We start from the raw sequence: 27,328 nt of genomic DNA, 5'->3' as shown, positions 1-27,328 counted from the left end.
TTGGTTGAACATGCAACACATTTTCTCCAGTGACTAAGTAGATTGGAGGTGCAAGATCTGTAAACAAAGTTCTGGATCTCCATCCCATTCCTGCACAAGAATAAAGCTGTCCCAGAGTAAGCAGACATTGGAAAACCTTCCTACTCAGCCAGGGTCCGTAGCATTCACTGGATCGATGTTATGTTTTTGTACCTTTAAAGTGTAGCCTGAGCCTCTGAGAAAGGGATACTGCAGCTCAGCACTTGTGTCTTTAAGTCATATGATTTGCACTTTTTTCAGGATTTCAAGGCATTTTGTTTTCTTGACAATGTTCTTTTAAAAACATTGACCCTGAGAATTAGTCTTCAGGATTGTGTACCTGATTCTGGACCTGGTGTTAGGAAATGTGCCACATGTGCAACAAGTCACCATTTCTTGTTCTTTTTTTTTCTTTTTCTCGTGTTGGTCTCTATTCAGAAAAGGAAGTCAAGTTCCAGTGTTCAATTAATGGTGAGGACCCTTTTGAAATTTCAATTCACTTCACATTAATCTTACTTCTTCTTTTCCCCCCTCTCTTCTCTGCCAGGAGGTGCCAGCCATCTGTGTGTGCTTACAGCTTTTCATTACTTAAATCCCCATCAGAAAGAAAATACTGAAACCTGTGCATGTTGACAACGGTTAGGGATCCATCTTGGTAAATAGCATTGAACTGATCTAACGCTTCCTTTCTCTCTCTCTCTCTCTCTTGCTCCCTTCTCTTTCTCCATTTGCTTCTCCTTGCAAGATTCAATAATATAGTTTGTGGATCACTGTAGGACTTAGCAGAATTAAAACTTCTCCAGTTAGATGATTCAACCAATTGCAAGTAATCAAAGCAGCAGCCAAGCGATTAGATTAGATTCTCTCCTTTTTTAACTTTTGGTGTTTATGTATTAACGTTTGATCTCACGTATGGATCTGTTATTGTGAATGAATGGGCAATAACTGTAAAGCAGGAAAGAATTATCAAAAGCATTCGACATATGGCATGTGATGAGGATTGTCGGATAAGATTATTCTTCAGTCATCAACTGTACAGCCATAATCCAGCCCTCTACAAAAAAGCAGTTCTAAATTTTCTAAATTTGCTAAACATTCATAGAAGTGCCAAAAAATGTCCCTCCCCATCAGATCAAAAAGAGAGACTTGTGTTTATATTGTGCTTTTCACAACCTCAAGATGTTCCAAAGCGTTTTACGGCCAGTGAAGTACTTTTGAAGTATATAACTGTTGTAATGTAAGAAAACACAGAAGCCAATATGCGCACTGCAAGCTCCCACAAATAGCAATGTGTCAATTAATGACAGATAATATGTTTTAGTTATGTTGGTTGAGGGATAAAGTGTGTCCAAGAACCCCTGGAGGTGTTCTCCACTGTCGCTCTTCAAAATAGTGCTGTGACTTCTTTTATGTCTACCTTTCGACAGATGTGGCCTCAGTTTAATTACTCATGCAGAAAGACTAAAATCATGAATACTTATACCCACCCTGCCTCAGTCAGAGCCTTGAGCTTTTGACATGACATAGAGACCATACACCAAAATTCGATCTATCTGTAGTCTCAGTTCCTGCCTTTGCATTTCCAGTAACCATGCTGTATTGCTCTCTCAGGCTAATCCTTGACAGAAAACTTCTCAAATTACAGTAGTCAGGCTGAATCCTGGTTTTGGCCTCTCTTGAATAGTGTCATGGGACTCCTTAATATCCACCTGAGCAGGAAGCAAAGACCGACATTCTTGATGTCTCCTCCAATAACGTAGCATTACTTTCTAGATTGTGCTCAACAAAAGGAGTGGGGCTTAAAGCCACTGGCTTCTGAGCTGAAGGCCTTGAGACACTCTGAAGTAATTTTGATCATTTGAAAAATTAAGACTCCCCTGTAAGGAGATAAAGCCTTGGCTTCAACCTTAGACTCAACTGTCAACTAATGTAGTTCATTTTGTCGCAAAGCACTGAGTTCTTATTAAACATGTTGAAAAAGAGAAACAAATTCGATGTCAATAATGAAATGACTGTGTGCATGTTAAGCACATCAATAACCAAAATGAACACCTTGTTGCTCATGACTGCTTTAATAGGTAGGAGTGATGTACATGATGAGATAAGTGTAACTATTTAGAGAGTGATGTTATTTTGGACTTGCGGACAAACTGTTCTACCAAGGGACCAGAGATCGAAACAGCAAGCACAATGATTTATCACTTAATGACCGAGCATTACAATGAAATACTCCTCGTTACCAAAGCCCACTGGATTTCTCTACCTCATCTCCAGTGTCTGAGCAGCAACCATGGCACTGAGAAATCACGTGCAATCATTCAGTTTAGCAGGTGAGAATTTTGTATAGTCTCCGATACTAAAAATTTGAAATGTTTTTGCTAAAACTGTAAAGTGACCTCAATTGACTTAAAAGTCATTCTCGACAATGCAGCATAACTTGGCACTTCACTAAACTTTTACTCCCTACTCCACACCAATAGTTCAGCTGCACATATATAAGTCCAGTAAGTTCAGACTGACACATCGGTTTCTTAATAACTCCAAAACCAAGATCTTAGTTTGTCTGTCCCTTTAATCAGCGTGTTAAGGGTCATGGGATCAGGTGGGTAGATGGAGTTAAGGTACAGATCTGTGATGATTAATGAATGACAGAAGAGATCAAGGGAGTGAATGGCTGCCTTCTGAATTATTGCATTCTTTTGCAAATTATTACATGGATTCCTCATGATCCTTTCCCCCATCCTCCACTGTTAGTGAGTAAATGTTACAGGTCCTGCAGCAAGTCAGCTTGGTCCAGAAAGATAACATTGCAGCATTGCTCAAGTTACAACAGTCTGCTAGATAGTTGGAAATAAGCACATTTAGCCAAAATTGTATTAGTTTGAGTAAGGTGAGAATATTTCAATTGAAACATTGATTTGTGATGAGCAGCAATTATAAGATGTTTTTTTTAGAAGGCATTGTTTGAAATTGAAAGGTTTATGGAAAACTCACTGGCCTCCAGCAGTACTACACTATGTAAATGATTTGGAGGAAAATGTAACTTGGCTAATTAGTAAGTTTGCAGACAACACTAAGGTTGGAGGAGTTGCAGATAGTGAAGAGAATTGTCAAAGGATACAACGGGATATAGATCAGTTGGAGATTTGGGCGGAGAAATGGCAGACAGTTTAATCCAGACAAGTGCGAGGTAATGCATTTTGAAAGGTCTAATACAGGTGGGAATTATACAGTAAATGGCAGAACCCTTAAGTGCATCGACGGGCAGAGGGATCTGGGTGTATAGGTCCACAGGTCACTGAAATTGGTAATGCAGGTGGATAAGGTAGTCAGGAAGGCATATGGCCTTCATCGGCAGGGGTACTGAGTATAAAAGCTGGGAAGTCATGCTGGAGCTGTACAGAACCTTAGGTTAGGCCACACTTGGAATATTGCATGCAATTCTGGTCGCCACATTACCAGAAGAATATGGAGGCATTGGAGAGGGTGCAGAGGAGGTTTACCAGGATGCTGCCTGGTCTGGAGATTATTAGCTAGGAGAGGTTGGAGAAACTCTGATTGGTCTCACTAGAGCGACGGAGATTGAGGGGCGACTTGATAGAAGTTCACAAAATTGAGTGGCATGGACAGAGTCAGAAGATTTTTCCCAGGGTGGAAGAGTCAATTACTAGGAGACATAGATTTAAGGTGAGAGGAGAAAACTTTAGAGGAGATGTGCAGGGCAAGTTTTTTTACACAGAGGGTAGTGAGTGTCTGGAATTCACTGCCAGAGGAGGTGATGGAAGTAGGTACGATAGTGGTGTTTAAGAGGCAGCTTGACAAATACATTAATGGGATGGCAATAGAGGGATACGGACCCCGAAATGTTTTAGTTTGATAGGCAATATGATCGGTGCGGGCTTGGAGGGCCAAAGGGCCAGTTCCTGTGCTGTACTTTTCTTTGTTCTTGTTCTACAATGTACTGGAATAAGTCCCTAATTTCTCTTTTTCCCATTCTGTAGCAATCCAGCTTTTGCTCTCTGTCTGTTGCTGGAGTTTGACTGAGAAAGGCAAACTCAACAAGACAAGATCATCAAACAAAATTTGATACTGAGCCATTTAAGGAGAATAACAGGGCAGATTGCCAAACACCTGATTAAAAAGGAAGGCTTTAAGGAGTGCCTTAAAAGAGGTGGGAGAGGTGAAAACTTAGGGAGGTAATTCCAGAGCTTAGGCCTAAATGGCTGAAGGTGAAGGAATTGGGCGATACACAACAATTCAGAGTTAAAGGAATGCAGATTTCTCAGGTCGGGGGGTGGGATTGATGGTGGTTGCCAAGCCAAAGGATGTTACAGAGATAGGAAGATCCAAGGCTATGGTGAGATTTTATTAAGAGGATGAAAATTCTTTACTTTAAGTGTTGACCGGTTGCCTGGGAACTAATGTAGATCAACGAGCACAGGGTTGATGGCTGAATGGAACTTGCTAAGATACAACAGTAAATGGGCAATACTTCCTTCTCTCTGCATCAGGAACAATAGCATCCATCAGTGCTGTGATATCTGAGATCTGAATCTTCAGGGGCCTGTAAAGTTGATATTCGAGCATAGAGAAGATGGCACCTTCTTTCCTTGTAGCTGCAGCAAGGAAAATACTTTTTGAAGGTAGCACTACCTTTTTTGTGAACTTGATTGGTAATTTCTTAGTGATTCTAAATTTAATACTCAGTATTTGTGAAAACATAGTGGAATGTCTGAAAGCTTTTTTTGGAGATCGAAACCTGAAATCTCAGAGAAGATAACTACAGCAGCTTGTTGAACGCCTTAATCGAAAGAAGAGGAAAGGTTTGAGTTGAACCCTTCATCCAGTCTTCTGAAATGTGAACCATTCTTCTTCCTTCACTTAAAATGACCTTGCCATCAATCTTCAGCATTTTCAGTTACATTCACCTGGAGGAAATAAGTTTCTTGTGGGTAGACTCTCACACAACTGATGAGAAAATACAGATTCTGACTGTATGTTTGTACAACATTAGAAAATGAACTGAAGCTTGTATTTTCAGGCAGGCAACTTTGTGGTAATTCTGTGGACAGGTAGCTATTTAAAGACCAAGGTTTGAAGAGATAATTGATTGCAATTGTGTGGTCAGCAAAATCTAGTTCATGACTCTGTGACACAAAGTAGCTTGGTTCTAGGGACCTCACTAAGTAAATAGATTATCTTTGTTTCACAGCATTAGTTTGATAATGCAATTAGGTTGTACAGGCCCATTTTTTGAGAATAGTTTATTGCAGGACTCAGAACTTTCATTCCTTAAGTCATGAAATTAATCACTTTACAAAGATGTGAACAAAAATCCAAAAGCTTAGACTGACCAAACAGGCCATTTCAGATCTGCATTAAATTTGGAAACATCTGCATCTGACATACTGACCACTTCTGATCTGTTTCTAAAATCCTGGTGTATGTTCCTGCTGTATCTGTCCTATGCCTAACTCAAAAGTCTCCTTTCAGTCTAATGTGCTATGGTAGTGATGGCAGTTACCAAAAGGCCTGAAGGCTTGACTGTAGTGCAGCCACCTAAGTAATGAAGGACCAGTCAGGCCATATAGATCAAATAATGCTAAGTTTAGACAAGACTCTACAAATTGATACAACTTCCACTTTGGAAGGAAAAGGTCTCTGGCTGATGGTGGGGCAGCGGGGAGTGGGGGGGAATGGGGAGCGGGGAGGTTTTAATAATATGAAGCCCAAAATAAATGATGAAGCCTCAGCCCAGCTCAAACAGCAGTAGAAAATTTCCAGTTTGAGCTGGAGGGACTTATTAATGAAGCTTTTTTTTAACCATCTTTAAGTATTTACCCACGATAGGCTGTGTTGAGCAAAACTGAAGACACTTGTCCTCTGCCAGGACCTTTGAAAGGGGTTTCTTTTCTACATTTTGGGAAAAGCTGATGAAAGCAGCAAGATTAAAAAAAACTATTATTTGTTTAATTTTTGTTGGATGACAGCAGATCATCCCATTTCTTGTGTTCGATCCTTTTGCTACACATTAAGTTTTTATGTGAAAATATATAAAGCACAACTTCTGTGGGTACAGAAACAGGAGAACATTCTGATCATCCATGTTACATCGTCAAAGAGATTGCACTGCACCGTGTGGCTTTGTTAAATCACCACTGTTCATTTAGACTTGATCTGTAGGGTTTGACAATAGTGACTGGTCCAATTTGGCTAATGATGGATTGAAAAACAGTACTGGAAATGGTGTGTCACTGACTTTGGTGTTCATAATTCTTGCTTCTGCTTTTCCATAGAAATTGAATTGTCTGCTGTGCTAATGGAGCTCTGTGTAGTTTACAGTGGAGAAACACACCCCGCACAACGTGTGGTAAAATAAGTCCCATAATAGTTGTAGTTTATTTCCACACTCAAAAAGACTTGGTCAAACTGCACATGGATAAAGTGACTTTAATCTGGCTGTTTAGATAAATGTATTAACTTTTTTAAAAGTGGTTCCCCTTGTGACCAAAATTATGTCCCCTGCACTTTGAGGCTTGCATTTAAGATCCAGTTCACAAAGTAACAAAGTGAGCCTGATCCAGTCAACTAGCAGTGGAAAGCAACTGTTCACAGCTGGATCTGAGTAGGCTCCGCACCTCAGACAGTTCAATATCTGCCGGCTCAACTTGATCTACTGTCCCAGGCGGGAATAGGAGGCGAAAAGTGGACATGAAATAAACCTAAACCCTCTGTTGTTTTCTGCACAGCCTCAGACAAACAGCACCAAAAACAACGTAGTAACCAGTCCCAAAGGAAACATTCCCTGCCCTGCACTGGTATTGGCTCTCTTCTTCTTATACCATCTTCTTCCAGAGGCACTGGTGAAGCATGGCTGGATCTTAAGTTAACTTTTTTTTGAGATCAAACTTGGAAATTGTTTTGAGAGCTTTATGGCTTTTATACAAGTTGCTTAAAAGAGCTTTTCCTGTTGTCTCTCCTGCAAGCAGCCTTAATATTTTTAAAACATATCCTATGAATTGCCAGAGAAAAACAAGTTTCTCTAGTTTTGCAAAATGCAAGACTCCAAGACACAGTTTCCTTTTAATTAGTATCTTGGCTTACAGAAACTTGAACTGTGTGCAATGAACTCCAAATAAGTTTGGTGGTCTTTATTCCCTATTAGATAATTTAAACTGAGTATCTTAATAGTTAACATGTTAAGTGGTGCTCATATAAATTGAGTTAGCTAATGAGTGTTTATATATATTCGGCACCTCCATTGCAGGGGCCTGATGAAAGCCATGTTTCATCAATACTTCCTGTGTTAGTTGGCTTGTTATTATCTTGTACTGGCTTTTCTTTTCGCTAATGACTGTGATATGATTCAGCAGTATGTAACGGGAGTGTCAGTAGGAAAGGACGCTCAGTGACAATTCTCGTCAGAAATGAATTTTTTTCCCCAATTTAAAAAAAATGTTCTGGTCACATCTCCAGATTAATTTTTTTGGAGGGGAGGGAAGATTAATGAAATTCCAGCTAATTCAGAGGAGTGTTTTTTGTGCATGCTTATATGGTTGGTTGTGATGCAAAGAGCCAGATACAGTAACATGGTCATCTTTGTGCCTGGATAGAGGGAGGGGAGAGCAGGAAAAGCCACAGTAAGCACAAAGAGAAAGGAAACTGACATGACCCCACAAAAATGCAGGGTAAATACACAAAACTGGAGTGCAGATGGTATCTATTGCCTTAAGATGTTCAAAGCCTACTGACACCCCGAAATTTACATTAAACAGTAGCCAAGTAAAAACCTGTCAATGTATATTGATGCTTTGGTCCTTCAAAGGGATTTTTCCAGTGTTTGCACAGTATCAAGTTTTGAACTGTTCACTAACTTCATTTGGAACCTATTACCAAGACTTGGGCCAAATGTTTAGAACCTCAGGGAGGGTTTTTGAGCCATTTAACAGAAGCACACTCCCTCATTGATCAGAAATCTTGTTTTGTTAATAAATATGCTTCGGTAATCAGCACTGACTGGACAGCTCAAGAACCTCATCAGTACAGTTTGTACTGTAAGTGGTCATTTTAAGTGGAGGATATGATGCTGGTTATGTTACTGGCCTAAAAATCCAGAGAATGGGAGTTCAAATGGCAGTTTGAGAATTTGACTTCAGTGAAAAGGGAATGTAGAAATAAGAAGTGACTGTGAAGCTGCCAGATTGTTGTAAAAATTTAACTGATTCCCTCATGTCCTACAGGAAAACGTGCTGTCCTTGCGAGGTCTTGCCAATATGTGATTCCAGTCCCACAGTGTCTGAATTTCAACTGCTCTTTCAAGTGGCCTAGCAAGTCTTTCAGTTGCATCAAACCACTAGTTCCTTGTGCTTATACATATATGTCTGAAGCTCAAGAGATAGTTAGAATATTAGAAAACTGGTAGGCTCCCCTTGCCTGTCAAATTTTGACAGGTTGCTTCAGGTCATGCAGAAGCTGGTGATCTCACAGAGCTGTGTGCTCAATGGCTCAACTCCACTGCCTATTTCCACCTAAGACCCTCTTCTTACATAATGCCTGAGAAAAGTCCCTGACCATTCTGAGTTTCCCCCAGTTACAATTCTTCAGCACTGAATGATATGTTCATTTTTCTTCCTGCCTTCTCGCCCCTGACCACCGCGGTCCATGTGGTATTGAATGTCTGAACATTTATAGTTAATCCAAAGAGTATGTATGGGTCTCCACTGTCATTTGATGCTCATGGCAGAAATGCCTTTTTAATATGATGTGTTAATTTCAAGTTAAAATATTACATTTAATTTCTAAATCCTCAGCTCGATCCAGCTGCCCACAGGCTTGAATGTATTTGTGTGGAATATGGCCACGTACACATTTCCACCCCATCCAGACCCCGTGCCCTCTTTTAGCTCCCATGATTGGGAGTCACTGGCATCACCTGTGCCATAATTGTTTAATCGTTTTGGTAAGATCATATTCTCCTGTACAGCACTTTTCCTTGAAACACCCTTCATGTACTTATTGTTGATGTAATGTAATCCAGTTTGTCCCACTGAAAATTAGTCCGCACGTCTTTCTGGAGTGTATCACTTTTGTGGGATTCTTAGATTGTGAGGCTTGTTATCCCCATTCGTAATCCCCCAGCTGATATATTTCCACCCTCACTTTCCCCTGATGTAATATGGAGAGCAGAAAGTTGCCTGGTGCATCCAGGATGGATAACCAATCCCCTGAGGGATGCCCACTGCAGACCTGAGTCATCATGTCCACTCGATGCTGGGGGGTAGAGAACCTCTGCATGGTTCTGAACAGCTAATTGGAAGCCCCAATCTGAAACCAGCCACACCAATCCCTTGGGTTGCACTATTAAACTGGACCTCTCTTCCAGTCACTGAAGTCCTCATGCCATGTCTGCCTCTCTGCCAAATTTCATTTAAAGAAAGAGTTAAGTCAGCTGTTTGAAGCAATTGCTGATCTAATTTCTACCTAAACTTTGCAAGAATTTTGGTATTTCCAAGTCCAGTTCATTGCATATTAAGTGACAGAAAGTTGGTGCAGGTATTTTTTCTTTAACCAATGTTGTTCATTAACTTTGCAATTGGGCACCTGGGAGGTGGTCGAGGGTTGGTGGTGGGTGTGTCAGTCCCCATTGAATGAAACTGATGTTAGCGTTTTTAAAAACCAGTTTCATTCAGTGGTCAGCCAAAGCTATAAGTGTCTAAATCAAGCTGCCATTTGGTCCCAGCTGTGGGAGTGCTGAGTTCGCTTTCTACAATTTAACAACAGGGTTCAGTTCAGCAGGGTAACAAAGTCACCCCATTCAAATCATGATTTGCAATCCTTTCATCTCTTATCCATTTCTAGCCATTCTAGACTGTTTGTTTATTTTGATAAAATGCTGCAGGAGAAAAGTGTCAAGTTTTTTTTTCCTTCTCTCTGCTTTTTTCCTTCTTTTTCTTGATCGTTTCTGCCTCTCTGTTTTTAATTTGGTTTATAACCTCTTTTCTCCACACTAAAATTTCCTTTTCTATATCTGCTTTCATCTCTTTAGGAGCCACAAACTACTGTTATCCATAATCCTGTGGATGGGATAAAGGTACCATCTGTCTGTGCTGTAGTCTTTCCCATCTTTGAAATCTTCCTTTGTCACGTTCTGTCATAGAAAGTGTGTCCCTATTATTAAGTCAAAGTTACCAGGTTCTGATTCCTGTTTTTGAGTAACAAAGGATTGAAGGTCTCTTAACTGGAACTGGGCAGATGAATACTGTAAATAAGGGTGACTGAAGACCAGAGTTGAGTCCTTTCATCAGTCCTTTCGTACACTCCAGGTTTGATTCTCCAAACACTATTGATTAGCGGTTCCAATTTTTGGTCACCCTCAGAGGCAATTGGCCAACATTCCTTAGTTATTGGTCAGATGTTATGGCATCTTTAGTCTGTACTCACACCTCAGCCTGTGGTTGGAAGTGCAAAAGATAGCTATTGAGAAGGTTTGGTTTGCAGCCAAATACATTATAATTTTAATCAATAAACTGAAGGCCATTTCATGATTGGATTGAAATGCAATAAAGTTTTGAGATGCTCAAGTTCCTCCATTCTAATGTAATTGTGAAATAAGTTGACTTTTTATTCTCTTGTCTAAATTGTGGAATGAAGCTCCCCATTTGTTGCATATCCAACAGGGAACATAATTTTCTACCCAGTCAGCGGACAACACTTCTCAGTTTCAATTTGTCACATTTTTGTATTTTAAGCCATAATTACAGTCACAGAGAAGTGACTTAAATCCCTCAAAGATACTCCAAAGGTTGGCTTATTCAAGATTAGGTGTGAGACTGAAGACTGTTGGTACAAACCATTAAATACAGTCCACGTGGCTGTAATCATGCATCCTGCTTCACACTGGTCTCATTGGATCCAACATGTAGCACAATAACTTCCTTCAACCATGTAATGGCAAGATTTGAGAGGTGATTGATGAAATGATGTATAATCTCCACTGCATTATGCAGGAGAAGTCACCCCAAAACCCTTGACCTAATTCTTCATTAGATCCATTTGCTAAAACAGACTGCAGCTCCAACCTTTGGAATACACACTTGTATTTCCAACCGACAGCAATAAGTGTGCTTTCTCAGGACCATATTGCCTGGCAGATCAATGGGAGCTTTTGTTCTTCGTGATTGGATGAGCCTGCCAGTTAGAAATGATTTAACAAACACCGTTATTAAAATGGTCTGTTAATGTGTCCACCTTTATTCTACTGAGTCTTTACTTCTGAAATAATTGTGAATATATTGGGACTTAAGACACATACCAGCTGAGTTGCAGGTACACTAACTCCAAAATATCCAGAGAGTTAAAGTTTTGGTAGATAGGAGTGGTCACATCAAGCAGATATAGAAACGGTTTGAAATTGATTTGGCCTCTATTGGACAGTAATCCCTAATCAACCAAAAGAATAGGTTAAATGCTCATCACTCAAATCTAACATTAATATTTCAGCATTATCCCTTCTTGTAATCTTTCCTGCAATGAAGATGCAGTATGTTCTTCAGGCTGTAAAAAGTACAATTCTCTTATTGGGACCTTAAGGTGACTGGCCAGCATTCACTGTGGCTCCCAACTGCAAGAGCTTTGTCTTTTTTACAGTGCAGCCTTTGAACAGTGGGACCTTCAGCGTGCATAGGGCTCGAACTTGTTTTTGAAAAATGACTGCCGGACACCAGATGGCACACGTACCGGCAATCTGAGTATGCATTTGGATCCTTCTGTCCTTCTTACTCAAGTCAAATTACTTAGAACAGCAAGTTAGTGTTGAATCTGCTTCCACCAACCATCAAGGTAGTAGTGACCTATTTGCAAGGTTTAAATTCACTGATGATCTCACTTATCTTGCTTTTTTTTAAAAAAACCCACCTAATTAACATTATTCAACAGTAAATAGAATATTTATGTAATAAAAAAATTGCATGGATCAAGTTATAAAATCTAGTTCCTTTAATCTTCTCTGCTTCATCATCATGCTTCCTCCTACCCTGTTTCACTCAAGCTTTCATATAAATGCTTTTCTTTTTCTGCCCTGAGTTCAGTATCAGTACTATTGACTCAAGAGTTCAGGTGGTGAATGCGAGGAGTATTGCCAGTAAGACTGTTTCTGTTTTGTTTGCAGGAGTCTTCAGACAGCAGTAACACGACTATTGAAGACGAAGATGTTAAAGGTGAGCACTACATTGAGAGCAGCTTTTAAAAAGTGCCATTGCAGGGCTCAGAAGTCAACTAAGGCGTGTGCTGCAATTGTTCTTGTGGTTTTTAATTGGGTAAAACAATGCATAAATAATCAACAAAGGCTCACACTGAGCCTCCTCATTCAAGTTTGATCAGGGGCTGTAAAGAGATCAGAAACAAATCTTTCTCCTCTTGGCAGCTCCTGTCAGGGTCGGGTATAGCTGCTATATTTTGAGTTCAAGGAATCTTGAACAAATGAACAAATAGCAAGATACTGTAGCTGCTGGAAATCTGAAATGAAACTGAAAAAGCTGGAATGACTCAGCAAGTCAGGCAGCATCTGTGGTGCGACAAAGATATTTTTGATGTGGACACTTCAGCAGAAATGGAAGATACTACAGATGAACAGTGTTTAAAATGGAACAAACACTGGGAAGGGCAAAGGAAAAACAAGGCACAAAGGAAAAGAAATACTGATTTGTAAAGAGCTTAAGTTAGCAACAGTTGTTCAAGTTGAAGATCAGCCATGATATTCAATGACGGAGGCTCAAGGGGCTGTTTTTTTTTATTTATTCTTTCACGGGATGTGGCTGACACTGGCAATGCCAGCATCTGATGCCCATCCTTAAATGCTCTTTGAGGGCAGTTAAGTGTCCACATTGCACAGTTAAGCGTAACCACATTGCTGTGGGTTTGGAGTCACATGTAGGACAGACCAGGTAAAGATTTATTTGTCAATCATGGTGCATTATAGGTGGTCATCAAGGTTGCATATCTTCTCGCCAACACAGTGATCCGATGAGGAGAGAAAAGCAGTTGCTTGCACCTTCCCCTCAAATGTCACCCCGCTCCAGTGATGCTCAAAAATACCAGCACATGTCTTTTTTTATTATTTGGCAGGACGTGGGCATTGCTGATTATCTATCCCTAATTGCCTTTGAGTAGGTTGTGGTGAGGCACCTCCTTGAACCACTGCAGTTCAAATGGTGTTGGTACACCCACAGTGATGTTAATTCTCATATTGCAGCTTCCTGCCAGAGAGAAAATGGGAGCTACAGGTAAGGTGTGGCATTATTAAGGTCAATATTTGGGGTCAGAGGGTTATGAATATAAGTGTTCTTAGATTTGCATTGAGTATTTTTCTTTTCAACAGTGTAGAAAGTCAAAGACAGGTGAGATGGGGAATTGAATTAGGCCACTCATGGCCGGCAGGAGAGAATTCAGGGTCACGTTGTAAGACAGAATATAGGTGTTTGATCTTGTGTTGCAGGGAAGTGTGCACCAAGAGCAGCAGTGATTGTGTGCTAAATTGTTGTCTCACTATGGAGCAGTGTTTGGAACCCAAGACCGTACTGTGTGACGAGATAACTGGACAGGCGTTACATCTCTGACCCTGTGCTGTCAGGTGCCTAGATCAGGAGAGCAGGTGGTACAGTTGACAGAAGCAAGAACTGTGGATTCGTCAGGGGACGGGTCCCTTTAGAAAGCAGAGGGTGGAGGGGAGCCATGCCTTTGGATAATGGGATCACGTTGGAGGTAGTGGAAATATCGGTAGATGACCTGTCAAATGAGGCTGAAGGTATGGGTAAGGGTAACCTTATCATAGTTCTTGGGGAGAAGGATAGGGGAAGTTCTGAAAACAGGACAGACAACCATGATGGTTTAAAGAAAGGTACATTTTGGAAGCTCTGGTGTGGTAAGTGGGATTATCAGAGCAATCGCAGTTGAAAGCAAGAACTTGAGGAATAGAATGGAGTTCTTGCAAAAAGGAGGATTGGTAGTATTTAAGGGTGTAAAGGAATATAGAGGAACGCCAGGTAAATGGAGTTGGAATTATAGAATAAGAGAAACTTGTAGCACAGGAGGTCATTTAGTCTATTGTGCCTGTTGTGGTTCTTTGGAAGAACAGTTGTGCTTCCTCCCACATCCCAGCTTGTTACCCATTAGGTGCAAATACATGATGTACTGAAATGGTAGAACAAGTATGAGGCTGAATGACCAATTCCTGTTGCTGTGTTCCTTAGTAGATAGCATTTGTATGCTTCTATACTATGATTTCACTGCCGTAACTCATCCCATTGATATGCCTTGCTGTAATGAGTGGGAATGATTTATGTTTGCCCTTTTTGAGCTGAAACTTGAAAAGTTATCTGAACAAATTAATTAGGGGCAGGAGTAGGCCATTTGGCCCCACGAACCAGCTCCATCATTCAATAAGATCATGGCTGATCTGGCTGTGACCTCAACTCCACATTTATCCTTGATTGTATCCAAAGATGTTATAGTTTGTTAAAGGTTGAAAATAATAATTGGAAGAATAAGTTTGCAACTAGAATCATTGCATTAAGGGAATTCAGTTAACATCCAAAACCACCAGAGAAAAGATCTAATGCATTACTTTATCATCAGAACTCGAGATGAATAACCTTCTCAACACATCCATTATTTCATATCTATCCACTTAAATTTTATCTTTAGAATTTGTATTCTTTGGGTCATTGTCTTGATAAAGCTGTCCACAGACTTTATTTCATTGGTGCCTGATAATATTTGCGCCAGATGGCCAGCAGTTGACATGCCTTTGTAGTAAGGTCGAGTTAGACTGCAGCTTGCTTTCACTATGCTCACTTACTTCCTGGTACATTCTGATGAGCCTGTGCCTACCTTACTGCCTAGCGTGTAGGTTGGACTGCTGATTTTACAAGTCAAGCTCACATGGGTCAGTAGACCATTCAATCTGATTGCACACTTTTCGCTTTTGCGGGTGAGGCAATGTTTCAATTCTGAGTGCGGAGTCAGACTGGTTTGGGAGCTGATTTGAACCAGGATGAACTCGTCAATCTAGAAGTTTTAGCTTAGCAGCACCGAGATTAACTCGAGTCCCAGATGGAAATAGTTAAAACAAGTAATTCCGGTTGCTGTTAATTTAGTTCTTTAATGATGGCAAGTTGTGACACCAGACAGAAAATCTCCTGTTAGTGCTGATGTAAAGTGTATTAAAAATGTCCACTCACTCATTCTAAGATCTCACTGGTTTAGTCAAAACCAATTTGAGGAAATTCTAATGCCTGTGGTCTGTGCGCACTGCAAGAGATGAGGCTGGACTTGTGGTTCTAAGTAGGTAGATTAATGTCAGTGTATGCTATATCACTTTGCTGCCATAGTCTATATCTGTTCCTGGGGTGGCCTGCAGACTTCAATTGTCTTTGAAGCTGGCCATCTTTGTTGGGCAGTTTCACTGGAAAGATTGGTTTAAATGGATAAAAACTCAGTCTCAGAGACTGAACTGAGTTTTTTTTTAATCCATTAAATGTTTGCAACATGAAGTACAACTTCACAGCAATTCCTCGTACTGCTAATGACAAATGCCATCAAGCACACATTCTGCACATTGAGCTATTAGATAGTTGCAAAATTTACTACAGGGTTGTATGGAATGATTTGAATATGATTGCCATTTTAAATTCAGCATCACCTGTGATTTTATAAACTTAATTGAGTGTGCGCGCTCAAGAAATCCAAAGCAATGTATGACTGGAGAGGACGCTGCTGCGAATAGACAGCATGCTAAGTGGCTTTAAGTAATTTGTGTTCCTGCTTAGTACTCTAAAGCAGGATTTTACTAGTGACAGTCTAACCCTTTTAAGGGTACGGAAGCTATTCTCCTGCTGCTAAGGAACATGTGTATCCTTTGTCTCAAAGTGATAAAGATGACTTGACGATGGGTGGGAGAGACACTTACTGGCAGTTATGAGTGAAATGTTAACCTTTAGTGACCCTGAATTATGGCTATTTAATTTTTTTTTACTTCACTAGAGGGTGGTACTTTCAAGGTGAGGTCTTGGCGTTAATTCGGTAATCCCTCTCTCAATATGAGCACTGTAATTCTATATCCATTCAAACTGAGAGGACATGATTTAATGTTGTCTCAACCAAGGCAATTCAAATAACAAGTATCCTGGCTTTCAAAAGAATAGGTCTCTGTGGATTTATGGAAAACACTTGTAATGTCATTATTTTTTATGTAATCAGACATCATTGACTTTGAGTTGACGGGTTTAGATGTACTTTTACATAAAAAGTTCTTGCAACATCCCTGGTTAAGGCATTATGTGTTTGAGGCTATCAGATCCTCAGGTTGAATCTCTGTCTGTGGTGAAGTAACTGGTCTCAGCTAAGTAAAGCAGTTGGGATGCTACAATTGGCTTCAGTGTTCTAGGCTGCAAAGGGGAAAACTAAATGGGCTTCCAGTGACCCCTGCTGAAATAGTGTACTTGTGGATTTGGGGAGAGAGCAAACATTGAAGCTTACCCCAGTCAAATAACCTCAATTCATTAATGTCTGAGTTCATACCACAATTGGGCTCCTGGGGGAGTATGGGCACCTGTTGGAACTCTACTCTATCAAAGCCTTTAGGTGAGGAAAGGAAAATAATATACAATAATACAAGATGTTTATAAAGTTCTTGTGCAACTTTAATAACTGTGGATGTCCATATGACAGAAACTTTTTCATCCAACTCATTGATTTATGTGTTGCATTTTGCCATAATGCAAGTCATATTACTTCTAACAGCTGCTATGGACTTCAGTTCTGTGAGCTGCACGTACAGTTCACCTTTTCTTCTACTGTTGCCAGTTTCAATTAGGAAAACTTTAACACAGCATTAACAACATGAACGTGAAAAAGCTTCACAAATTATGCTTTCATATGCCATTTACAGATTGCTTCTATCATGTCTATATCCAAAGCTATTAAAGTTGCACAAAGACTTTATAAACACTCTCTACAGTATGATATGATGTAATTGCTTGTGTTGGAACTTGTGTGAAGTAGGATCACATCAGAGTTTGGTTTCCTGCCATCACAAGTTCAGGTGCATGCCAGTGAAACCTCATGGTGCACAAAACAGTGTATAGGCTTAAAAGAAAACCGGAAATGCATCACAGGTCTGAGAGAGAAGTTAACATTTCAGGTTTGATGAACAATCCTAACCAAGCTCCTCGTAGAGATGCTAATATATTCCAGGCATTAGTGCTTTCATTCTGATTATAAATTTGCATTAATAACTTGAGTATTTGAACCAGTTGCCAGTTGGCCAGATGTACTGGTGCTGTGAAGATTTGAGGGAACAACAGTGAATGTAGTGGAAGATTTTGCAAATAGTTCAGACTGGATATGTAATTGGCACTAAGTAATACATAATGTTGATGAATGTCAAATAATAAAGTATGTCATACGAGTATACAACAAATAGAATTGCATCATCAAAGTTGGGATTAAGAAGGGACCAGGGACTGAACTCATCACTATCTTGTTGAGACACATTCTAAGAAATTTGGATCCTACTTAAGGCTAAATGGAGAACAGCTCCAAGCTTCTATAACAATAAATAGCACCCATGAGTGTGTTCCAAGCTTGCGTAAACTCCACTTCTCGAATCTAAAAAAGAGCCAGTGAAGTGGAAGTTCCTGTTGAGGTATTTCAAATATTAAGTAGTACGATAAAACCCCAGGCTCTTCCTGCTATTTTTTTTTAAATGTAATTCTCATTTGTGTAATTTGTCATTTATATCCTTTGAGATACACAACTTACTTTAGATTTATCTTTTCAATACCATTTAAGAGCTTTATCATTTCATTGCGATCCCCTCCTTGATGAGCTTTATTCTGCACTCTTGTTTGTTTTATTTTATTTGAATGAAGTCTAACATTCAGTGGTTTCTAAAAGTGGTATCTCTTCAGCAGCTGAAGCGAGACATCAAACTGCCTCATTCTGATGTTTCAGAATGTTCTGTTTTATTGGGATAAAAGTAACCAGATGCTTTTGGAAGATGATGTCTCACTTAGCAAGCCGTCAGATAATTTTGTCACTTCTCGAGAGTTTCACAGCAATTAGGTTAGATTCAATTAAACCAACCTTTGTACCAAGGCCTACTCTTTTAGTTTATTACTGTCAAATGACCAGTGGGCAGATAAACACAAACTACACAACATTTCACTAAGTTATAATGTTCTCAGAACAAGTGTTGCATCTACCATTATTTCATTAAAGTCTCTCACCTGTGATTCTGCTTTTATCTTTTTATTACTATATGCTTGATAACAATGTAGGTTTTGAGTCAAGAATGTTCTCATTCTTCAGGTCAGATTTCAGCAAGTTGTGACAAGTTGACACTTGCCGTGATTTTGGAGGTGATCTGATGTAGGTGTATGGTGAAAAGTGACATACAAGGCTTGTGTTAGATGCTATTAATATTGCTCAGTAGGTAGCAAGCAGAGTATTAACTTATTGATAAACTGCAGGCCCTTAGTGTCTTCAGTGATAGGTGCGTGGCTGATAATGGTAATGAGAAAACACCTACAATCAACGTTTCCCCTCTGTTGCTTGCCTTTTAGTCATTTTACAAATTGAATTAGCACCCAAGAAAAAATGCCAGTCTTTTGTGAATGTTCTGAATTATTTCTGTGTTGAGTCCACTATCTGAGCTATGCAAAGACCCATACAGTTGTCTGTCTCATGCATGAAATTACTTAAGTATACTGGCTCCATGTTATCTTAAATTGGTGGTCATGCAAGTGATTTTTGTCAAGTGACATGCATGATTAACTGAGTTTTGGAATTTAAAAAAAGCACAAGTCCTAGAGACATATGAATGTGAGATTTCTGAGCTCACCCCAAGCAGAAACAAATTGCTTGCTGGAACTTTGGCTCCTTCCACTCCAAGAGAGATGTGTGAGGGTGCGCTAATTCCTAGCTCGATGTAAAGCTGCTCAAGACTCTATTTAGACCCATGGCTAGAACTGGGGTCTTGTGAATTGCCAAGTGAAGGGATTTTTAAGGTTGTCTTTAGACTGACTGGAAGTTCCATGATGTGTGGATAGTTTCTGAAGCATGGACCTCAGCGAAATGGCAAGCGTTTCTCTGTATTGCTGGGCTAGGGCCTGAAACAACTGCTACATTCTGAAGTGTGAAGCAATCAGGTGACATGCTTGACGGAAGTAAAGTAACTGTCGTGGTCATAATGTTTTTATATGCAAAGTTTAAATTTTGCCTTTCAAGGAGTAACTATTGTAGTTAGTCATGGTATCTGCCTTCTTATCCCATCCTTTGCCATTTCATCTCAACAAAGAATTCCACTTTGTTCATTGCAAAAGTGTAATCTACTGAGAATGTCTGAAGACCAATAACGAATGTTAACTGACTCTGTCCTGTGCAATTTGTCTGAATTGTTCCTTTTCACCCACCTGAGGTCATGACTGGAGATTATTTCTGGTTGTTGTCAATGTGCTCACTAAGTGGCAGATCACCACTTGCTGCAACAACGGGCAAGCAAACTGCTGTTTCCTTCTTAATTTTCTTCCCAAATCCCTCACAGCCCACACAAAACAAAATGTGGTCGTTGGCTTTGCATCTCTGAGCTGCTCTGTCTAGCGGGTCAGGGGAAAATAAGAAAAAATGTAAGCCTGTGGCACTCGTAAAATTCAATGTGAGGCCCTAATCCCAGGGAGCAGGAAAGGCTGTAGACATTAGGCCTGTGCTATAAATCAGTGAAATTTTTCAATTGTAAATTGAGAAATTTCTTATTTTAATGGGATTTTCAATATTTCTACCTAATCTTGTATGTGCACATTCCTGCTTCAGACCTTTTGTAGAAAAAAGTGTTTGATTAAGCAAAACTAGACTTTGAGCCTTGTCGAAAGATTATGTCCCGTCATTATTTTTGCCCCCTCACCTTGTGGTGTTTTTCATCATTCATTCTGTTTACTGTGTAACATGCTCTGTGTGTTTGTTTCCATCGTCCTTTGCATGCTGCCTCCAGCCAAGGGCGCTGAGAGCAGTGCTGTAAGGAACCAGTCAGGTGCTGGGCCTCAGGCCGAGGTGCTCCAGTCTGCTCACCCTCCGCCTCCTGTACTCTGTAAGTTGTCTGGGCATGCTGTGTTCTGCATTTCACGTGACTGCCTGTGTATGTTTCCAAGTTGTAGAAAGTGGCCATTCATAAAAAGAAAACATGAAATATGTCTTAATATGTGGTTAATTGATAATTTAGTTTTTCATTTCTACTAGAGGTTCAAGGGACTAGTTTTTCCCTTTTAGCCTCCCCACCCTTAATATTAAAAAAAATTGGCGTAATGTTTTGAAATCCAGCCTTTAATTTATCCCAAAAATCTTTTTTTTTTCATGATTTATCTTATCTTCTATCGTTCTAGTGAAATCTGAATTATTCTAATAATTGAATAGTGAATGACTAAATTTTTACATGGAAAATTCATTTAAGTAAACTTGGTAATTCGACATGACGCAAGCACACAAACCAATCCGAACCATTTGAGACAAAACCTAACTTAGCCACAATGGAAAAGAAAAGTAGCCTCAATGAATGTAGTTGCCAATAGATGATCAGATATTTCTGACATTATACAGATAGGCACTTAGCCAGGAACACCAGCAAGATTTAGTATTTCAGAAGTTAGCTTCTGTTGTATTCACACAATGGCATGGAGTAATCTTAATAATGCATTGAACTTTCTCATTAAAAAAACGTAATATACATGTATGTCCAGCCTACCAGTTAGGTAAAATGCAGATGATACCAAATCTTACAATTCAATGCATTTTCTGAATTTCAGCCACATCTGAGAAACTTGAAGCCTCACATGTAAAATCATAACAGTAATATTACCGAGAAGATGGCAAAATTGTGGTGATGTGACAGAAAGGTCAAAGACATACAATGAAAAAACATAGAAAGCAAAATAATTTTTTAATGCTTGCATCTCTTTTATTAGTCATGAGAACCTGAGACACCAAGTAGGGATGAGGCCTGAAAAGAAGAAGAAAAGCTTATGCTGCCCAGTTTCCATCCCAATTTATGAAAGATGCTCTTTGCACAACATCACACATTTCTAAAATCCTTCAGTTGTGTAATTACCTTAAAACGTAAACTGTTCTGAAACTGAAGCCATTTGCCTATGCTGTTTTGAATAATTAAATTCATTAAGAAAAATTCATCAACAAAATTTGAAAGATTTATTTTAGTTTTACAGGTCTAATGATGATGTAGCTGTGGGCTGTTGTACTTAAAGTAAAACTGATGTCATCAAAACTACAAGAGCTTTATACACAAGTCTTTAAATAGATTATATATAACACTGCAGTGGAAAGTGAACACTCAAAATATTGAAAGTTGCAGTAGTCAACCTTGTAGTTACTTGTCAGTTTTTACAAATCGAGTCTAAAATTAATCAGCTTGTTGAATGTTGATGCAGGATTTATTATGAATGGCCTAAGCTAAAAACTGCATGCTGTTCAGCTTCAGCACCTTGGCTTGAACCATTAAGACTGTTTTACATTGTTAATTGTAATCATCCTAAAGTACAGCATCTCATGTTTGAAGCTGCATGACTTGTGATTTTGGTGTTGTTAATTGGATGGGAAAGAAGGGTAGTGGCACATGGTGTTTGTAGGTGAACACTGTACCTTAGAGCTAGAGATTCAGTTTACAGCCAAAACTCCCCCACCACCATGCTGAATTCACTGGCTCAATTAGGAAGGCATATATTTGTAGGGAAATTCAAAATTTGAAAATGAATCCATAAGTCTACACAGCTGTTTGCCTTGAGTGTAGAAAAGCTCCCTAAGCGTAACAGGGGTGATGTTGTATAACAAAACCATCAATTTTTAGTTTGCCCATCCCATCTCTTTCAAGTATGGATTTCTCTACATTGATTACTCTGACCTGTGCTGTTGCCATTGCCAGCATGAAAGCTGAATGTCCCAGAATGCAGTGACTGCTCTAGATTCAATTCTGTGCAGTCTATGTATGTCAAAAATCTTGATTTCTTGAGAAAAATCTTTTCACTTTTTCTCCCTTTTTGCTTCCTGTCCTAGCTTTCACTGCGCCACACAGTTCCTGTTTGTTTATTTTGTTCGTCAGATGTAAACTGTATGCATGAGGCTGCAGTTTTTGCTCATCCCAAGAGACCCTGTGAAAGTGGTGTTGGACCTTCTAAATTAATATTGGTTGGTTTACAACTGAGCAGCTTACAAGGCTACTTATGACGGCTTAAAGAGTCAACCACATACTGAGGGATTGGAGTCATGTATAGCTCAGGACAGGTAGAGATGTTAGGTCTTCTCTGAAGGACATTAGTGAACCACTTGGGTTTTTAACGATAACCTGGGAGCTTTAATGGTCATTCTTTTCTCTTGAGATTAAATTACCAGATTTATTCAAGTCATTTCAGATCTTGTCTTACTGGGATTGAGTTTATAACCTTTGGGTTGTTAATCATGTACCATAACCAATAATACACTATCATACCCCCAAACTGGTCCATTTTTGGCGAGATCTGGAGTTGCTTTTTCCCCACTAGGGAGTTATTTAGCTAACAGTTTTGGCTCCGGTGCTGCACCATGGCTCAGATCCCATAATTAGATTTACCCCCAATATAGATTCCCAATAAAAGTCTGATCTTGATTTTTTTTTCAGTCTTTCATGGGTTGTGAGCGTCACTGGCAAGTCCAGCAATTGTTGTTCATTCTTAACTGCCCTTGAGAAGGTGGTGACAAACTGCTGCCTTAAACTGCTGCAGTCTGTCTGCTGCAGGTACACCAAAAGTGCTTTAGGAAGGGAGTACTTAACTCGAGTGATTGGGGAAAGAATGAGCTGCTGTGCTTCATCACTCTTATCCAACTCTAAGCAGTCTGAAGAGATACAGGAGGCCTCATAGCAGGACACTTAATAGTTCTCTTGGCTAGGAAGGAATTGGGAGGAAGGGGGAGATCTGTTAAATTCTGCCATTTTAATTTTGATTTTTAAGAAGTTGTGTCAATGACTCATTAATAGACATGACAAAATGGCACCAAAATGTGGGATCATGCAGCTTTAAAGTCAATCATGTGCAACATCGACAATAAAAATCACATTGCATTCGTCTCAAACATCTCCAAAGTTTCCTATATTTCTAATGAAATGTCATTAAAAGGATTTCAGTGTCTGCCATCTTTATGGCCTTGGTGGGTGGAGGGAATTTGATACTGAAACCGAGTTATAGGAAACTACATGGAATTCTAGAAAAATGATCATCTGTTAAAAAGATTGCTTTGCATATATTTTATTGTTGTGAAAGTTTTAAAATGTTCGTTTAAATGAAGACTGCTATTGTGTTCATTCAGATATAAAGGATAGCTGACTGGGACAGCATGGTACCATTCCTTCAGCGTTAGTGATCAAGTGCAAAACAGGCCTGCAGCTTACTATAGTGGGCTCCTGCCTGTGTTAGGAAAAGGTATCAAATATGTACTAGTCAGCTGTCCTACTTAATGAAAATGTTGAAAAGGCTCATTGGATTCGTTGAATTAAAAGATGCTACCTCCAACTTAGGAATTAAAAAACTGAAACCTCTGGATTCTACATTCCTGCTGCTGTGATGGAGTTGTGTCCAACTTCCTCGATGCAGTGTGATCCCATTTGAAGATAGCTGTCATCTGCCCAGAACCTTTACTGCACTGGTCACGAGGCCAATTATGACAAACATTCTACTCCCCTGTTAAGAGACGTACCACTGATTCTGACACAGTATCTCACTCATATGATGGTTTTCACTGTTAATTCAGAGAATATGAATATTGGTTTTCAGTGCTTAATCTGAAATTGTAGTCACCAATTAGGTCTAGGTAGTACTTTGTAACAGTTTCTTAAAAGTGAAGCTTTTGCCAAAAAATGTTGCATGGATAACTGATGAAGCAGTATGATCTTTAGTGATTTTAACCATAAAGAAACAAACAATGGATTATGTTTCTGATTTTAACAGTTTGATTTCATGACTTAATAATCATTGAGGCAAAACTAACAGGTTATGTATGTCTAGGGTCAAGGTGGGTTAATCCCTTCCCCTCTCCCAAAACCTCAAATGTTCATGATTATTTCAGTAGCCATAAGGTACAGAGCTAAAATGTAGAGACTGAAATAGGTTGGAAATAAGTGACTGTGTATCTTAGCAGATTTGGGCAATGCCACATTGCTACAATATGGAACGGTTTTCAGGTGTTTCAGCAAGTGAAGTTGTTTTGAATTAACAAGTCAAGTAAGTAACTGAGCCTCAGAAGCATTGTATAGTCTACTTAAGGGCACCATGATGCACAAAATATACACTGCAAAAACTACTAGCTCATACATAGGTCTACAATTTAGTACTATGATAACTCCTAGCTCCCCTAATTAATCTGACTCCCACTTACGCCCCTGCTAAGGCAACAATAAAACAACATAGATTACAGCAGACCCAGGCAAAGCACAAAGTACTCTGGACAGTGATATTTAAAATGAATTCTCTTAGCTTTGGTTCCTGGAGACAGCAGCTTGGTACATAGAGGCTAGAGGCTTTTCACACTTGTTAGATCTTAGAATTCCTTCTTTCCTTGTACATAACCTCCTATCCTTTATACATGTTTCTCCCTTTTTAATTTAAATCCCATTGTCCTAAAATGTCTTTGCAACTTTACTTTTCCACAAAATAAATCTTCCATAGCACTCATATTATCAGTAATTTTTGGGAAAAATAAACACGCTGTTTGGCCTAGGTGTACCACCTTACCATCTCTTTGAAATTCACTACTTGGGTTTATCTAAAAATGCAAATGTTCTTCACACCTCACATTCTAAAATGTCAGCCATTTCAAACCTAGCTTCTCACCAAAGCATCCAGGCCAAATGTCTGTAATTCAATTAAAACCCCCACACCCACAACCTCACAAAGAGAAACTAATCCAAGCCCCATATTAACCTACCTTTACAATAAATTACAAAAATATAACGGAAGTTTTTTTTTTTCATGACAAGAGTCAAACCTTAACATGATACACAAAACAATTTAATATCCATCATATGACTCCAACAAACATTCAGTTCCTAATTTTATTTGCCCCTGACTTAAAATGTACCATTTGTGTCTCAACATCCAAGTTACTTACGGACTGTTTGGGACAGCAATTTGATCACTAGTCCCTCCTTCACTTTGGTTTCATTTTTAAGTACTTGAATTGCAATCTATATTTCAAATAAAATGTGTACGACCAAAGGCAGCTTCAATTATCTTACATTTGCTTTAAGATAGCACATCTTTTATACCCTAAATATCAAAAATATATACATTGTCTAACCTATGCCAAGCAATCTAAAGCAGAATGATTCCTAGAAATCTGCCCCGTGCTGTTCTGTTAAATTCTTTTTCAATATGGTTTATGCAATTTGAAATGTAGCTCTTCCTGTGAATGAAATGAATCTAATTTATTTCTGCTAGTTCCCAAAATAGAGAACTAACAACAGATGTGCTAAGATGTCATGATGGTATGTTACAGATAACTCAGGAGCTCCAAGATGCTGTGGGAACATGCACTTTTACATGCATATTGTAGTTTGGAGCAATGGATAGTGATGTTAGAGGCTCCAACTTTCTGTCCATCGCATGGCTGATCAGGAAACTCTCCTGCTCTTACCACCTGCCATTGGCATGTGTTTGAAGGATTTGCAGGTTGATATTCAACCTGTTTGGCCACATTATGAACATACCTTCCTTGGCCATCAAGTCCTGGGGTAGAACTTAAATCCAGAGCTTCTGGCTCAGACAAAGGGATGCTACCCACTGCACCACCAGACATGCTGAGATGTAGCATACACTTCTTTCAAATTATCAGGGGATGAATAGAGCTAGCTAATTTCACATAGCTATTGTCTGTTACAGGGCAACACAGGAATAGGCCAGTGAACAGAAAGCTTATATTTTTTAGACCAATGGCGTGTAACACTGGGGAACACATATGGATACAATCCTTCAATATTCTACCTGGTATAAATCTTCGAGTTTGGCTCTAATGCAAAGAATTGTTCATAAAAGAAAAAGATTAAACATCACCCCCAAAACCTTGTAGAATAGCAAAATAAAATAGAGAAATCTGAAGGAAATTGTTTCCTATCGATTTGGCTCTACACAGGAAGTATAGTGATGATGTAATTGCCATGAAAATTATGTCCTGGCAATCCAGGAATCCTAAGATTAAATCCCAAATGCTGAAGTCCTTGATGAGCAGGGAGCAATCCACAGCGAGTTCTGATTTAGTGCTGTGCATGCTTAGTTCAAGCTACTTCCTGGACCACAATGTCTTCAGCGTAGTGAACTGCATTAAATCTTCACTTATAGGTGAATCCAAACTCTGCAGAGCGACCCAACAATGGCACTTGTGAAATTTTAACCTCTATGTACAAAAAAGGGTTTATGATCTGGTGCAAGCTCTATTGCTATATTGCGGTTTGGTGAAGTTTACTATTTCTCTCTTTCTTCAGCGACTCTCTCCCTGTCTGTGTTACTTATTTTCATTGTTCAACTTATGGGAAAACAAATCATTGAAATATATTGGTACAATACAGAAAAAATGGATGCCAAACATGTAAAATCCAGAGCTTTGTGTTTTCACTGAGCTCTTGAAATCCATTCATGTCATTTTCACCATCGTAAGGATGTAAGAAATATATTTAAATTACTTAAGTTTTCCATAAGGATTGTGCTTTACACAGCTTTTCATCCCAGCTTCTCTTCATCTCCCATTATTAGCTACAAAGCTCACAGATGTTCTTAGCAGTGTGCGGAGAGGGTCAGGACCCTTTCCTGAACATGAGGGGCCCCAGACTCCTGCCACACAGCCTCAGATGCCTTCTCTCACTCCCTCCTCTATGTCTTGTAAGTAAACGTGTGACGGAAGACCACTGAGCATGTAGCGTGCATATTGGCAGCATGAAAGTCCTGAATGCACATTTGATGAGCTTTGTGCAGATAATCAGCAAAAAGACTTGATGGCCTAATAAAGGATACAACCCTAAGTTACTGCATGGCCACTGGGGCAAAAGCTATTTGCCTCCCTGGTAAATAAATGCTTAAACCAAAATGCCACAGTGATGTCACTGGCATGATGTAGTCCCATTTGAGCACGAATTTTAACACTGACTAGTCCAATATTGGTGGATGATATCCTATAAAGCTATTGTGAAGTTTGTTTAATGACATTTGCAACACAGTTCACATTCCTTTCA

General features: G+C 39.4%; 1 protein-coding gene across 50 annotated transcripts in view; it reads left to right on the top strand.

Annotated features, from left to right (window-relative positions):
• The window catches only part of LOC121289984 (calcium/calmodulin-dependent protein kinase type II subunit beta), a 256,532-nt gene that overhangs the window by 205,396 nt on the left and 23,808 nt on the right, over positions 1–27,328 (top strand). For 8 of the 50 annotated variants that reach the window (XM_041210030.1, XM_041210026.1, XM_041210031.1 and 5 more), the window contains 5 exons: positions 457–489; positions 6,768–6,836; positions 10,064–10,108; positions 12,185–12,233; positions 20,063–20,158. In XM_041210030.1, the coding sequence (XP_041065964.1) occupies positions 457–489; positions 6,768–6,836; positions 10,064–10,108; positions 12,185–12,233; positions 20,063–20,158 (292 nt within the window). Of the gene's footprint in view, positions 1–456; positions 490–6,767; positions 6,837–10,063; positions 10,109–12,184; positions 12,234–20,062; positions 20,159–26,852; positions 26,974–27,328 lie in introns of all 50 variants that reach the window. The other 42 variants (XM_041210033.1, XM_041210032.1, XM_041210050.1 and 39 more) reach the window with 13 other exon arrangements.

The sequence above is a fragment of the Carcharodon carcharias genome, chromosome 17, assembly GCF_017639515.1.
Source record: "Carcharodon carcharias isolate sCarCar2 chromosome 17, sCarCar2.pri, whole genome shotgun sequence".
In the NCBI taxonomy this organism is placed as follows: domain Eukaryota; kingdom Metazoa; phylum Chordata; class Chondrichthyes; order Lamniformes; family Lamnidae; genus Carcharodon; species Carcharodon carcharias.
The sequence above is the reverse complement of the archived record's forward strand: the minus strand, read 5'-3'. Positions and strand labels throughout refer to the sequence as shown.